The 15,317-nt window shown below is 38.3% G+C and overlaps 1 protein-coding gene across 1 annotated transcript in view; it reads right to left on the reverse strand.

Moving 5' to 3' along the window:
- Positions 1-6,641: 6,641 nt before the first annotated feature.
- LOC307183449 (flavin-containing monooxygenase 5) overlaps positions 6,642-15,317 on the reverse strand; it is a 37,973-nt gene continuing 29,297 nt past the window's right edge. Inside the window, exon 8 of the mRNA XM_079915953.1 lies at positions 6,642-7,004. Within this exon, the coding sequence (XP_079772079.1) occupies positions 6,944-7,004 (61 nt within the window). The 3' untranslated portion in view covers positions 6,642-6,943. The remainder of the gene's footprint in view (positions 7,005-15,317) is intronic.

Genomic DNA, 15,317 nt, shown 5'->3' on the forward strand with positions numbered 1-15,317 from the left:
TTATGGGAAGTGAAAGAAGCCAGAGTCTATTTACATGACATTCTGGAAAAAGCAAGACTTAGGGTCAGAAAACAGATCAGTGCTTTCCAGGAGTTGAAGGTGGGAAGAGGTGTTGACTACAAAGGGGCCTTAGGAAATTTGGGGGAGTTATAGAATACTTCTGTATCTTGATTGTAATGGTGTTATGCATCTGTCAAAACTTACAGAACTGTACACTAAAAAGGGTGATTTTATTTTATGAACATTATACCTCAATAAAAAATAAAAACAATTTAATACTATTTAAAATATCAGCTTTAGGAAGAGGAATGATACAAGTTTATACACAAAAGAGACTACTCAACCATTGTGGAAAGTAATTATTTTTAAAAACAAATACCATTGATATTAATTTTTTCCACCTTTATTGAGGTATAATGATAAAATTATATATATTTAAAGTATGCAGCATGATGACTTGATGTATGTGAACACTGTGAAATGATTCCCACAATCAAGGTAATTCACATCTATCACTTCACACCTCTGTGTGTTTGTGTGGGAAAATGCTTAAGATTTACTCTCTTAGCAAATTTCAGGTACATAGCACAGTATTATTAACTATAGTCACCATGCTGTGCTTATTCATCTTATAACTTAAAGTTTATACCCTTTGACCAACATCTTCCCATTTCCCCTAACTCCTGACCCCTGGCAACTATCATTCTACCCTCCGTTTCTCTGAGTTCGACTTTTTTTTTAGATTCTAGGTATAAGTGACACAACACAGTATTTGGCTTTCTCTGACTTATTTCACTTAGCATAATGCCCTCAAGGCCCATCCATGATGTTGCACATGGCAGGATGTTCTTCTTATGGCTAAATAGTGTTCCATTGTGTATGTATATGGTACATCTTCTTTATCCATTCATCTTTAAACAGATACTTAGGTTGTCTCCATATCTTGGCTACTGTGAATAATACTGCAGTGAACATGGGAGTGCAGATATATCTTCAAGATCCTGATTTCATTTCCTTTGGATATATACCCATAAGTGGGATTACTGGATCATATGGTAGTTCTATTTTTTAATTTTTGAGGAATCTCCATACTGTTTTCCACAGTGGCTATACCAGTTTACATTCCCACAAAAGCATGCAAGGTTTCCCTTTTCTCCAAGTCCTTGCCGACTCTTATCTCTTGTCTTTTTGGTAATAACCATTCGAACAGATGAGGCGATGATATCTCATTGTAGTTCTGATTTACATTTCCCTGATGATTAGCAATGTTGAGTGCCTTTTCCTGTACCTGTTGGCCATTTGTATACCTTCTTTGGAGAAATACCTATTCAGGTCTGTGATATCATGGTTTATAATAGGAAACATATATTTGGTCTTTGTCCCTCTTTATGAAATCCCAAAACCCTTGGCATTTCCTAAGTGATGAGAGCATTAAAGGTGTTTCTTGTTAGGTTAACGAAATGCCTTTTGGACTGAACCTAAGGATGGGAGCTGTTGTCAGGAAAACCAAACACGTGATTAGAGGGTTGGAACTTTCAGTCCCACACCCTGACCTCTGGGGAAGGGAGAGGATCTGGAGGTTGAAACAATTGCCAATGGACAATGAGTTAATCAATCATGCCTGTGTACTGAAGCCTCCACAAACCCCCAAAAAGGACAGGAATTTGGAGAGTTTCCAGGTGGGTGAACACGTGGAGATTCACGGAGAGTGGCTCGCTTGGAGAGGGCATGGAAACTCTGAGCCCTTTCCCCATACTCTGCGCTCAAGGAGATGGATCAAAACTGTCTACCCCTTAAGTATGGGCGGAGCATATTAACTTCCTTCCAAAGAATACAATATAGAAAAGGGGAAAAAAGGATAACTTTACAGTGGAAAAACTTAAACACAACCTCAGCCAGCTTAACATCATTAGTAGGAAGTCAGTAGCAGTACCTTTGATATAAGGTGATGAGAATAGCACTTTACCTCTGTAGTTTTCCTCCTGACAGCCCAAACCCCTAGACTAATCATGAGGAAAAAATATCAGACAATCACAAATTAAGGGATAGTCTACAAAATACTTAACTAGTACTCCTCAAAACTGTCAAGATCATCAAAAACAAGGAAAGTGTAAGAAACTGTCACAGTCTAAAGCAGCCTAATGATAAGGAGTAATGTGATACCCTAAGTGGGAGTCTGTGATAGAAAAAACATTAGGGATAAAGTAAATAAATCAGAATAAAGTATGGAACTTAGTTCTTTTCAAATTGTCAAGTTCCTGAAAGAAGCAAAACACTGAAGAACTGATGAAGATTAGAGGAGATTAATGATACATAACAACTAAATGCAATATAAGATCCTGGAACCAAAAAGGGAAATTAGAGGGAAAAGTGATGAAAATTGAATAAGTGATTTAGTTAACAGTTTTATATCAATGTTAATTTTCTTGTTTTGATAATTTGTAATGTTATGTGAAGTCTTATCTTTAGGGAACCTGGGTAAAGCTTATACAAGAAGTCTTTGTATTTTTTTTGCAACTTTTCTGAAAGAATGAAATCAATTCAAAATAAAAAGTTTAAAAAATTACTAAAGTAATCCAAATAGTAAAACACATGAGGAAGCCCAGTGACATGATCTTGAGTCAGAAGACTTTTTCTTTTTTAAATTTTTGGCCGTGCTGCGCAGCATGTGGGATCTTAGTTCCCCAAGCAGGGATCAAACCCGCACCCCCTGCATTGGAAGTGCAGAGTCTTAATCTCTGGACTGCCAGGGAAGTCCCAGAAGACTCTTCAAATGACATTTTCACCCAAAGAAATAGAGAAAAAGAATACTCTGAAGAGAGCTTTAAAATAAGTTTATTTAAAATCCTCAAGGAAGGGAAGATACTAGTTTGAATACACCCCAGCTCCACACCACTCTCATCCCAACCCAATTTTCATAACTCAGCGTCTGTTGGTTCTGGTAGATAGTAGAGACCTCAGAATCCGTTCAAGTCCTGACAGAAAGAGCAATTACGGGTCTTCCTCGCCTTTTGGCTAAATCGGTGGTTCTTAAACTTTACCATGCATCAGGAGGGCTTACTAAAACACAGATGACTGGTGACTGGAACTTCTGATTCAGTAAGTCTGGGATGGGGTCTGAGAATTTCTACCAAGTTCCAGATGATGCTGGTGTTTCTGGATCAAGAACCAAATTCTGAGAAACACTGGGGCAGGCAACAGTCTGGAGACCAGTACTGGAGATCCCTAATAAAAGGCAGTGTGAGGAAAGAGGTAGCTGACTCTTGGAACCATAATAGTGCTTCCCATATCTCCAAAAATAAAGAATTAAAACCAACCAGAATATGGGGAACAAATCTCCTATACAGAAAAATTCCACGTTTATGTATGTATTGCCTTCTCAAGGAGGTGGAGCATAACTCCAGGCCTGAGATTGCTTATCCTTCGGAAGGCCACCTTGCATCTTTGGCCGATGGCTGGTGTCTGGGAATTTGGATTTCGGGAGGGTTCTTACCACCCCAACTGATAAGAGTGGCTCTCTGTGCCTATACTGTGTAACCGTGTGGTTTATACTGAACACCTGCTCTCCTTCTGGGAGTCTGGAATTTTGATATGGGCAGGCAGAGGGTGCCTGTGGACTATAGCCCTATTACAGACCTTGGGCACAGAGTGGAAAGATGTGAAAGTCTTCTGATTGCTTCTGTTTTCTTAGAGAAAAAAGAAACAAGGTTTAGTGGTCATGAATTTCAGATGTCAAATGAGCACAGTGATATTTTTCTCTTGCCATATTTGTGTTTTAGTGCAGGCACATAACTAAAGGTAATGTTTAGCCAAGCAAGTATGGAGGAAAGGGCTAAGGAATTGAGAATGCATGGTAGGATATGATTATAATGTTGGACCATGGCTTATAGATCAGGTAGGCTAGGAAGTGAAGATAGAGCAGGTTGATGGAGGGCATGAAGTGGAGTCAAAAAACTGTGGAGTTAGAGTACTGGAGTGAATGTGCTGAAAAGATAAGAGATGGTTTTGGAGAGTGGTTTGCTTGAAATTGAGATTTTGGTGGTAATGACATAGGTAGATTATAAAGTCATTGGAATGAGAAGGTCATTGAAGGGAGAGGCCAGGTGGTAAAGGTCTACCTCAACACTCATACTCATTCTCCCCTCCTCCTTAATAACAGAACCTTGATTTTACGTGGACACATTGCCTCTCTGTATAAAGACACATTTCCTAGCCTCCCTGAATATATGCTAGATATATGTGACAAAATACTTCCAATGAGATCTAAGTGGAAATGTTATATGGAACTTCTAGTAATTTTCCTTAAAAGGGTTGTGGCCTTCTTCTATATTTCTTTTTCCTTCTGTGTAGAATGTCCATATAATGGCTGGAGCTCCAGCAGCCATCTTGGACCATAAGGTAGAAGCCATATGCTGATAGTGGAGCAGAAAGAGATGCTGTGGAGCTGTTACACCATTTCAGGACTATCTTCCTCTAGAGTTTTTCATATGAGAGGGAAATAAACTTAAACCTTGTTTAATCCATTGTTACTTTGGGTTTTTCTATTATATGCAGTGGAATCTAATCCTAACTAATACATTGGGTTGGTGAAAGTATTACCTACACAGATGTGAACTACAGAATAATGCTGCACATCCATGTTCATGGCAGCATTATTCACAACAGCCAAAACATGGAAACAACCTAAGTGTCTGTCAGTGGAGAAACAGATAAAGAATATGTGGTGTATATACACAATGGTATATTATTCAGCAAAGAAATGAAGGAAATCCTGCCTTTGCAGCAACATGGATGGACCTTGAAGGCATTATGCTAGGTGAAGTAAGTAAGACAGAGAAAGAGAAGTATTGTATGATCTCACTTCTATGTGGAATCTAAAAAACAGAACAAAGTACCTGAACTCATAGATGCACAGAACAGATTGGTGGTCGGCAGAGGTGGGGGATGGGCAAAATGGGTGAAGGGGGTCAAAAGGTAAATACTTGAGTTATAAGATAAACAAGTCCTGGGGATATAATGTACAGCATGGTGAGTACAGTTAACAATACTGTACTGTATATTTGAAAGTTGCTAAGAGAGTAGATCTTTAAAGTTCTCATCACAAGAAAAAAATGTGTTAACCATTTGTGGCCATAGATGTAAACTAGACTTACTTTGGTGATCACTTCATTTTATATATATAGAAATTATTATATGGTACACCTGAAACTAATATAATGTTATATGTCAATTATGTATCAATAAAAAAATTGAGGTTAAAATACTGCTGAAAAAATTAACTACAAGAGTAGTTATATATAGAGAGAGGGGGAAAGCTTGGTGCTAAAATCTTCACTGAATGAAGAGGAGTAAATGGGAGGTCCGTAAATAATTTCAAACAGGAGAGGTAGTGGGTGCTTTAAAGAAGCTGGGGAATTTGAGAAAGCAGGGAGAAACAGCAGTGAGGACCAAGGCAGCAAGGAGGATCCAGGAAGACACGCACCCCACCTTCGTTCCCGCGCTAAGATATTGCCTTTTAACATCCTGTGTTTGATTGAGGAAATAAGATATGGATAGGACATGTCACTTGTGTTTCAAACCAAACAATATTAGAGATGACATACTGACTCAGAGCAATGATCTGTCCCAGAATATTTTCTGGAAGAACATGCTTGCCCCACAGACATTTCAAAATGTTAAGCACCCCATAATCTCCTCAATAACTTTTTAATAAAATAGTGAAGTATTATTCACTATTTTATTTACTCCTTTAAAAACTCATCCATATTTTTATCTCCCACACTGAGCTTAATTAATTAATCATTTAATTAATCATTGATTTACTGAGGTCTTACTGTGTTTCAGGTACTATATTAGGCACTAGGAACATACAGATTAATTACAAAGTATCTTTCTCAAAGGAATTTACTAGTTCAAGGAGGAACTAGGTGACAGAAACAATTGACATTATATAGTGTGACAAATGATAGTCACCACATATAATTGAGCAATATACCAGGTGTGGTGTGAAGCATCAAGATAGGTCACCTATTTAATCCTGGAGGTTTCTAGAACAGATAACAGATTACGTGAATCTTGAAGGTGAAATAGGTTGGGCAAGGGGAAACATAAGAATGTATATAGAAACATGGAAAAACACAGCACTTTGGGAAATTCCAAGTAGGCAGCTTGGAGGATGTTTGTATAGTATTATACGTTATATTACTACTGACAAAAGTAACCATGCACAGATCCAGTACTGAGTAAAATTATCTCATTCATGAATATACTTGTTATTAATATACCGTACATTTTGCTAGTGGAGACTATCGGCTTAATGTGCTCAGCTATAAGAACTTACCTAAGTATTTTAAGAAAATGTGTCTTTTGACCATATTACCATTTTCTCCTCTCTACAACTGTAGTCTATACTTATTCAACAAAGGAACAAAATTGCCATAGTAAGTAATAGTATGCTTTATTAGAAGAACTTAATTTGTAGAGTAATCAAGGGAAAAGGTAGTAATTTAAATGAATGGTACTATCCAATATTCTTCCTCCTCTGAGAAAATTCCACTAGACTATGCCTCTGGGTCAAATCCTGAACCAAAAGAATACATTTTTTTTTTAAAAAATAATTTTAAAATTTTAGAATAGTTTTAGATTTAAGAAAAACTTGGGAAGTTAGTACAGAGTTCCTGTGTATCCCACACACAATTTATTTTATTGGTAACATCTTACGTTACAGTGCTACATTTGTCACAACCAATAAACCAATCAGTACCTTGTTATTAACCATAATCCATACTTTATTAATATTTCTTCAATTATTACTTAATGTCTTTTTATGTTCCAAGATCCCATCCAAGGTACATTACATTTAGACATCAGGTCTTAGGCTCCTCTATACTATGACAATTTCTCAGACCTTCCTTTTTTTTGATGAGCTTCAGTTTTGAGATGGTCAGGTATTTTGTAAGATATTCCTGAACCTGGGTTTGTCTGATGTTTCCCTCATGGTTAGACTGGGCTATGGTTTTAGGGAGGAAGACCACAGAGGCAAAGTACCCTTCTCATCACATCATATCAAGAGTACATACTATCCACATGACTTTACTGTTGATGTTAATCTTGATCACCCAGCCGAGGTAGTGTTTGTCAGATTTCTCCACTGTAAAGTTATTTTTCTCCCTTTACCGCTCTTTGGAAGGAAGTCACTCTATGCAGCCTACACTTAAGGAATGGGGAGTTATGCTCCAACTCCTGGAGGGCAGAGTATTTATATAAATTGTTTGAAATTCTTCCATATGGGAGTTTTCTCTATTCTACCCCACTTATTATTCAATCACTTATTTATACCATTATGGACTGATGGGTATTTTTTATACTTTATATTATAATCCAATGCTAGGCTATTTATATTGTTCAAATTGTTCCAGCTTTGGCCATTGGGACCACTTTCAGTTGGTTCCTGTGTCCCTGTGACATTCCCCCATCGATTTGCTTTTTGAGCACTTCCTTACTTTCTGGCACTACAAGAAAGCATTTTTCTGTATAATATAATTGGGGAAATGATACAACCTTTTAATATAATTACAAAAGCAAGATATGGTAAATTGATGATTAATACACATTCATCAGTAACTAGGGCTTTGTATCTTGAGTTGTTTTGAGTTCACTTTCCTATTCACATCTTACTTTTAGCTTGGTTTAGAATTTAACCAATGATTTTTTTGAGGGGGTAAACTTTCATATTATAAGGAAACTGAGAGAGTCAGTGAGCTTAGAATTACATGCTTTTTATTTAAAGAGGACACTGGGGTACTTATTGCTGATAACTAGGAATTACATTATCAAAGGACTTTAATTCAACAGACTTACATGCTGAAAGAGGCAAATTTATATGTTGAAAGAACGAAATGGAAAAGAAGCGGCTTTCAATTTAATTTTGAACAAGAATAGTGTGCAGATTAAAAGATACTAGGTCCATTTTAATAGAGGATAAATCCCAGTACCACAAAGATTCTGGAAGAAAAAAGACCATCCAATTCTCAAAAAGCATTTTCCACAGGGAAAATTAGGCGAAATAGCAGGGAATTGTACAAATAGTTATATGATTAGGAGGAAGTTGTAGTCTCACATTTCTGGTTCTCTTATTTATTGTACATTGGGAAAGATAATGATTTCTAATGTTGTTCTTCCAGTTGTTCAAATTTATTTTTTGGTTAAGCAATAGGTAGCAATCCCAAATGTATTACACCACAGCTAATTTATGAACACACTTGGCTGGTACATCAGTTCCTTTCTTCATGAAATTAGGTGTGTCAGACATCTAACACTTAGTTAACTACTCTGACAGACAAGAACAGAGCAAAACTTCTACGGATGAGAAAACAGAATCAACAGCAGCACTTGGACATAAACTGGAGGCCCTGGTTTCATTTCATTTGCTTTGTTTTTCATAACTACAATGTGTGACATAAGAACTGTTATAAGCAGAATACCCCTATATTTAGTTGTTAATCCTAATTTATTACATAACTGACCTCTTTGAATACTTACTACTTAGACTCTCTGTGTGAGAGGGTGTGAAGGGGAGATAGTAGGAGTTGGGGGGAGATAAATCCAATCACATTTGTAGGCCACACCACAGCAGTTGATGGCTACTTATCATAGTTCCTAAGTTAAAGTCTTGTATCCTAATATGGGAACTAAGAGATCAAAAAAGACTGGACAGCTCATTTAAAATCCCAATTTTTCCAGCCAAGTTGAACCTGCTGGTAGCTGCTAGATTGTTAAAATGATCCATGAGCCTAGAAAGTTGGAGGTAGTTTCTTCATTGAGAAAATAGAGATGTGTTGCTTAGAGGAAAAGAGTGAAAAATGACCAGGTATCAGACACACTAGTGAACAGCTAGTAAAACAAAGTGTTTAAGTATCTATATATCTTATCTTAGGTATATACAACTGTTATAAGACCATTATTTCTCTTATCTCTGAGGAAAAATACATTTAGTTACAATATTAAAAACAAATAAAAGATTAAAAGTCTAGTAGAAAACCAAATCCTGTCAGAAGCACAATTACATGGAATCTCCCATTTCTTATGTAGATATTGGCTTATTCTTCCCACCATATTATTTGATAAATGACAGCAAACATTTATTAAGCACCTACCACAAGGGCAGAGTCAAGATGACGGACTAGGAGGACGCGGAATTCGCGTCTCCGCATAACTAGGGCACCCACCATACACTGGTGGGGGACCACAGACAACTAAGGGGAATGGGAGGAACCCCCAGTGACAGGGTAGGATGTGGGGCTTGTGGGGGGGAGTGAGGGAGGAGGAGAAGTGGAGGTGGGACAGGACTGGTGCCCCTGATGGGCGGCTGTGGGAAGGGAAGGGATCCCATGCACGAAGGGGGAAATTGGGGGACCATTGGGAGGGCAGAGGATCAAAAGGGAGCATGCCCAGGTTTTCCCTGCCCTCTTGGGCCCCTGGGAGCCTGCTGAAATCCCAGGCCTGATCCTCTGCCCACCGAGGCCCCCTCCAGCCACGCGGGTCCTGAGGGAGTGGGAGGGAGGTAAGGGGGAGCAAAAGTAAAGGCTGACATACAAGACCGGCATCCCTGAGGGGTGGCTGGGGGATGGGAGGAGTTCCTACACGCAGTGGGACTGACCCACAGTTACGGGGGACGGCAGTTGCGGGGACACCCTAGAGGGTGGCGCAGAGGAATGGAAGGGAACGTGGCCAGCGCTTTCCCTTTCCACTTAGGCACCAGGGAGCCTGTTCGGCTCCTAGGCCTAATCCTCTTACTTTGGAGCCTCCTTCCTGCCGTGCAGAGCCCAAGCCCAGCCCCTACACCCCACCCAGGGCTCTACCTCTACACTCGGAGACCCCCTCTGAGAGCCCCTACAGCCACACTGGGCCTAAACCCCACCCACACACCCTCACCCAGGACCTTACCTCCAAACTCTGGAACTCCACACTCCAGAGGCCCCCCCTTTGGATGTGCTGCCTCTCCCCTTCTGCGCAGACCCTAAGCAGAGCCCCTGCCCCATGTTTGAACGGAGCCTGCCTAGGCCCCACCCCCAAGGCCTTTTCCGGCTGCATGGGTCCTGAGCCTAGGCCATGCCCCACTCCCAAAAGTCACCCATCTCTCGCCTAGGTTCCCACCCCCCACGCTAAAGCCCACCACTGCCTAATTTCCACCCATGCTGAAACTCTGTGCCCCATAGCCAAGGCTTTTTTTTTTCTTTTCTCTTTTTCCTCTTTTAGATTGAGGTTCTGTTTTACCTTGATTCATCCTTGTTGATTCATGTATATTTTTATTTTTTCTAATAAATCTTTTAGTTTAATTTTATTCTTTATACTTTGTTATTGTTCTGCTCCTTTTGGCTTGTTCTCCCCCTTTTCTTCCCTTTCTTTTTTCTGTTGTGGTTTTGTTTTATCTTGTTGCAGTTGTTTCAATTATATATTTTTTCCTAATATATTTTTTATCTTTCTAATTTTATTTTGCTTTTTATTCTTTGTTCTTGTACTGCTCCTTTTTTTTCTTTCTTTTTTTTTTGCTGTGCCACGTGGCTTGCGGGATCTTGGTTCCCAGGCTGGAAGTCAGGCCTGACCTCCTGTGGTGGGAGTTCTGAGTCCAAACCACTGGACTAAGAGAGAACCTCAGACCCTAGAGAATATTAATTGGAGTGAGGCCTCCCGGAAGTCCTCATCTCAGCACCAAGACCCGGCTCTATCCACCTGCCTGCAAGCTCCAGTGCTGGATGCCTCAGGCCAAACAACCAGTAACACAGGAATACAACCCTACCCATCAAATTTTTTTTAAAAAATGACAAAAAATAATTACAGACGAAGGAGCAATGTGAAAACTTACAAGACCAAATAAGTGACGAAATAGGCAACCTACCTGAAAAAGAATTCAGAGTAATGATAGTAAAGATGATCCAGAATCTCGGAAACAGAATGGAGAAAATACAAGAAACATTTAACAAGTATCTAGAAGAACTAAAGAGCAAACAGTGATGAACAACACAGTAACTGAAACTAAAAATCCTCTAGAAGGAATCAGTAGCTGAATAACTGAGGCAGAAGAATGGATAAGTGAGCTGGAAGATAAAATAGTGGAAATAACTGCCAGGGAGCAGAATACAGAAAAAAGAATGAAAAGAATTGAGGACAGTCTCAGAGACCTCTGGGACAGCATTAAACGCACCAACATTCAAATTATATTCAAACATTCAAATTATAGAAGAAGAGAAAAAGAAAGGGTCTGAGAAAATATTTGAAGAGATCATAGTCGAAAACGTCCTTAACATGGGAAAGGAAATAGTCAATCAAGTCCAGGAAGCGCAGAGAGTCCCATACAGGATAAACCCAAAGAGAAACATGCTGAAACACACATTAATCGAACTATCAAAAATTAAATAAAAATAAAAAATTTAAAAGCAGCAAGGGAAAAGCAACAAATAACATACAAGGGAATCCCCATAAGGTTAACAGTTGCTCTTTCAGCAGAAACTCTGCAAGCCACAGGGGAGTGGCAGGACATATTTAGAGTAATGAAAGGGGAACACCAACAACCAAGATTACCTGGAAAGGATCTCATTCAGATTTGACGGAGAAATCAAAAACTTTACAGACAAGCAAAAGCTAAGGGAATTCAGCACCACCAAACCAGCTTTACAACAAAATGCTAAAGGAACTTCTCTAAGCGGGAAACACTAGAGAAGAAAAAGACCCACAAAAACATATCCAAATCAATTAAGAAAATGGTAATAGGAACATCCATATTGATAATAACCTTGAATGTAAGTGGATTAAATGCTCCAACCAAAAGACACAGACTGGCTGAATGGATACAAAAACAAGACCCTTATATATGCTGTCTACAAGAAACCCACTTCAGACCTAGGGACACATAGAGTGAAAGTGAGGGGATGGAAGAAGATATTCCACGCCAATGGAAATCACAAGAAAGCTGGATTAGCAATACTCATATCAGATGAAATAGTCTTTAAAATAAAGACTGTTACAAGAGATAAGAAAGGACACTAAATAATGATCAAGGGATCAATCCAAGAAGAAAACGTAACAACTATAAATATTTATGCACCCAACATAGGAACACCTCAATACATAAGGCAAATGCTAACAGCCATAAAAGGAGAAATCAACAGTAACACGATGGTAGTGGGGGACTTTAACACCCCACTTAACACCAATAGACAGATCATCCAGAGAGTAAATAAATAAGGAAACACAAGCTTTAAAAGACACAATAGACCAGATAGACCTAATTGATATTTAGGACATTCCACCTGAAAGTGGAAAAACACACTTTCTTCTGAAGTGCATATGGAACACTCTCCAGAATAGATCACATCCTGGGTCACAAATCAAGCCTTGGAAAATTTAAGAAAACTGAAATCGTATCAAGCATCTTTTCCAACCACAACGCTATGAGATTAGAAATCAATTACAGGAAAAAAAACAGTAAAAGACACAAACACATGGAGGCTAGACAGTGCACTGCTAAATAACCAAGAGATCACTGAAGAAATCAAAGAAGAAATCAAAAAATACCTAGGAACAAATGACAGCAAAAACACAATGATCCCAAACCTATGGGATGCATCTAAAGCAGTTGTAAGAGGGAAGTTCATGGCAATTCAAGCTCACCTCAAGAAACAAGAAAAATCTCAAATAAACAGTATAACCTTACACCTAAAGCAACTAGAAAAAGGACAAAGCCCAAAGGTAGTAGAAGGAAAGAAATCATAATCAGAGCAGTAATAAATGAAATAGAAACAAATGGCAAAGATCAATAAAACTAAAAGCTGGTTCCTTGAGATGATAAACAGAATTGATAAACCTTTAGCCAGACTCACCAAGAAAAGAAGGGAGAGGACTCAAACCAATAAAATTAGAAATGAAAAGAAGAGATTACAAGTGACACTGCAGAAATTCAAAAGATTATAATAGACTACTACAAGCAACTCTATACCAATAAAATGGGCAACCTGGAAGAAATGGACAAATTCCTGGAAAAGTACAACTTTACAAGATTGAACCAGGAAGAATTAGGAAATATAAACAGACCAATCACAGGTAATGAAATTGAAACTGTAATTTAAAATCTTCCAACAAACAAAAGTCTAGGAACAGATGGCTTCACAGGCAAATTCTATCAAACATTTAGAGAAGAGTTAACACCTATCCTTCTCAAACTCTTCCAAAAAGTTGTGGAGGGAGGAACACTTCCAAACTTGTTCTACGAGGGCCACCATCACCCTGTTACCAAAACCAAACAAAGATATTACAAAAAAAGAAAATTATAGACCAGTATCACTGAAGAACATAGACACAAAAATCCTCAAGAAAATACTAGCAAACAGAATCCAACAACACACTAAAAGAATAATACACCATGATCAAGTGGGATTTATCCCAGGGATGCAAGGATTCTTCAGTATACATAAAACAATCAGTGTGATACACCATATTAACAAATTAAAGAATAAAGATCATATGATCGTCTCAATAGATGCAGAAAAAGCTTTTGGCAGAATTCAACACCCATTTATGATAAAAATTACAGAAAGTGGGCATAGAGGGAACCTACCTCAACATAATAAAAGCCATATATGACAAACCCACTGCAAACATCGTTCTCAATGGTGAAAAACTGAAAGCATTTCCTCTAAGATCAGGAAAAAGAGAAGACTGTCCACTCTTGCCACTATTAATCAACACAGTATTGGAAGTCTTAGGTGCAGCAATCAGAGAAGAAAAAGAAATAAAAGGGATACAAATTGGAAAAGACCTAAAACTGACTTTCCCAATGATATGGTACTATACATAGAAAATCCTAAAGATGCCACCAGAAAACTACCAGAACTAGTCAGTGAATTTGGTAAGGTTGCAGGATACAAAATTAATGCGCAGAAATCTCTTGCATTCCTATACAGTAACAACGAAAGATCAGAAAGAGAAATTAAGGAAACAATCCCATTTACCATCACAACAATAACAATAAAAAATACCTAGGAGTAAACCTACCTAAAGAGGCAAAAGACCTGTACTCAGAAAACTATAAAACACTGATTAAAGAAATCAAAGATAACATAAACAGTTGGGCAGGTATACCTTGGTCCTGGATTGGAAGAATCAATACTGTGAAAATGACTATATTACCCAAAGCAATCTACAGATTCAATGCAATCCCTATCAAATTACCAGTGGCATTTTTCACAGAACTAGAACAAGAAATCTTACAATTTGTATGGAAACACAAAAGACCCCAAATAGCCAAAGCAATCTTGAGAACGAAAAATGGTGCTGGAGGAATCATTTTCCCTGACTGCAGACTATACTCCAAGGCTACAGTAATCAAGACAGTATGATACTGGCACAAAAACAGAAATATAGATCAATGGAACAGGATAGAAAGCCCAGAGATAAACCCATGCACATAGGGTCACCTTATCTTTGACAAAAGAGGCAAGAATATACAGTGGAGAAAAGACAGCCTCTTCAATAAGTGATGCTGGGAAAACCGGACAGCTACATGTGAAAGAATGAAATTAGAACACACACTAACTACAGACACAAAAATAACCTCAATGGATTAAAGACCTAAATATAAGGCCAGACACTATAAAACTCTTAGAGGAAAACATAGGCAGAACACTCTATGACATAAATCACAGCAAGATCCTTTTTGACCCACCTCCTGGAATAAGGGAATTAAAAACAGGAATAAACAACTGAGACGTAATGAAATGTAAAAGCTTTTGCACAGCGAAGGAAACCATAAACAAGATGAAAAGACAACCCTCAGAATGGGAGAAAATATTTGCAAACAACAACTGACAAAGGATTAATCTCCAAAATATACAATCAGCTTATGCAGTAACACAAAAACAAAAAACCCAATCCCAAAATGGGGAGAAGACCTAAATATTTCTCCAAAGAAGACATACAGATGGCCAAAGAAGACATACAGATGGCCAAGAGGCACATGAAGAGGTGCTCAACATCACTAATTATTAGAGACATGCAAATCAAAACTACAATGAGGTATTACCTCACACCTATTAGAATGGGCATCATCAGAAAATCTACAAACAATAAATGCTGGAGAGGGTGTGGATAAAAGGGAACACTCTTACACTGTTGGTGGGAATGTGAATTGGTACAGCCACTATGGAGAACAGTATGGAGGTTCCTTAAAAAACTAAAAATAGAACTACCATATGACCCAGCAATCCCACTATTGGGCATATACCCTGAGAAAACCAAAATTCAAAAAGAGTCATGTACCAAAA

Source organism: Stenella coeruleoalba (genome assembly GCF_951394435.1).
Source record: "Stenella coeruleoalba genome assembly, chromosome: 1".
Lineage (NCBI taxonomy): Eukaryota > Metazoa > Chordata > Mammalia > Artiodactyla > Delphinidae > Stenella > Stenella coeruleoalba.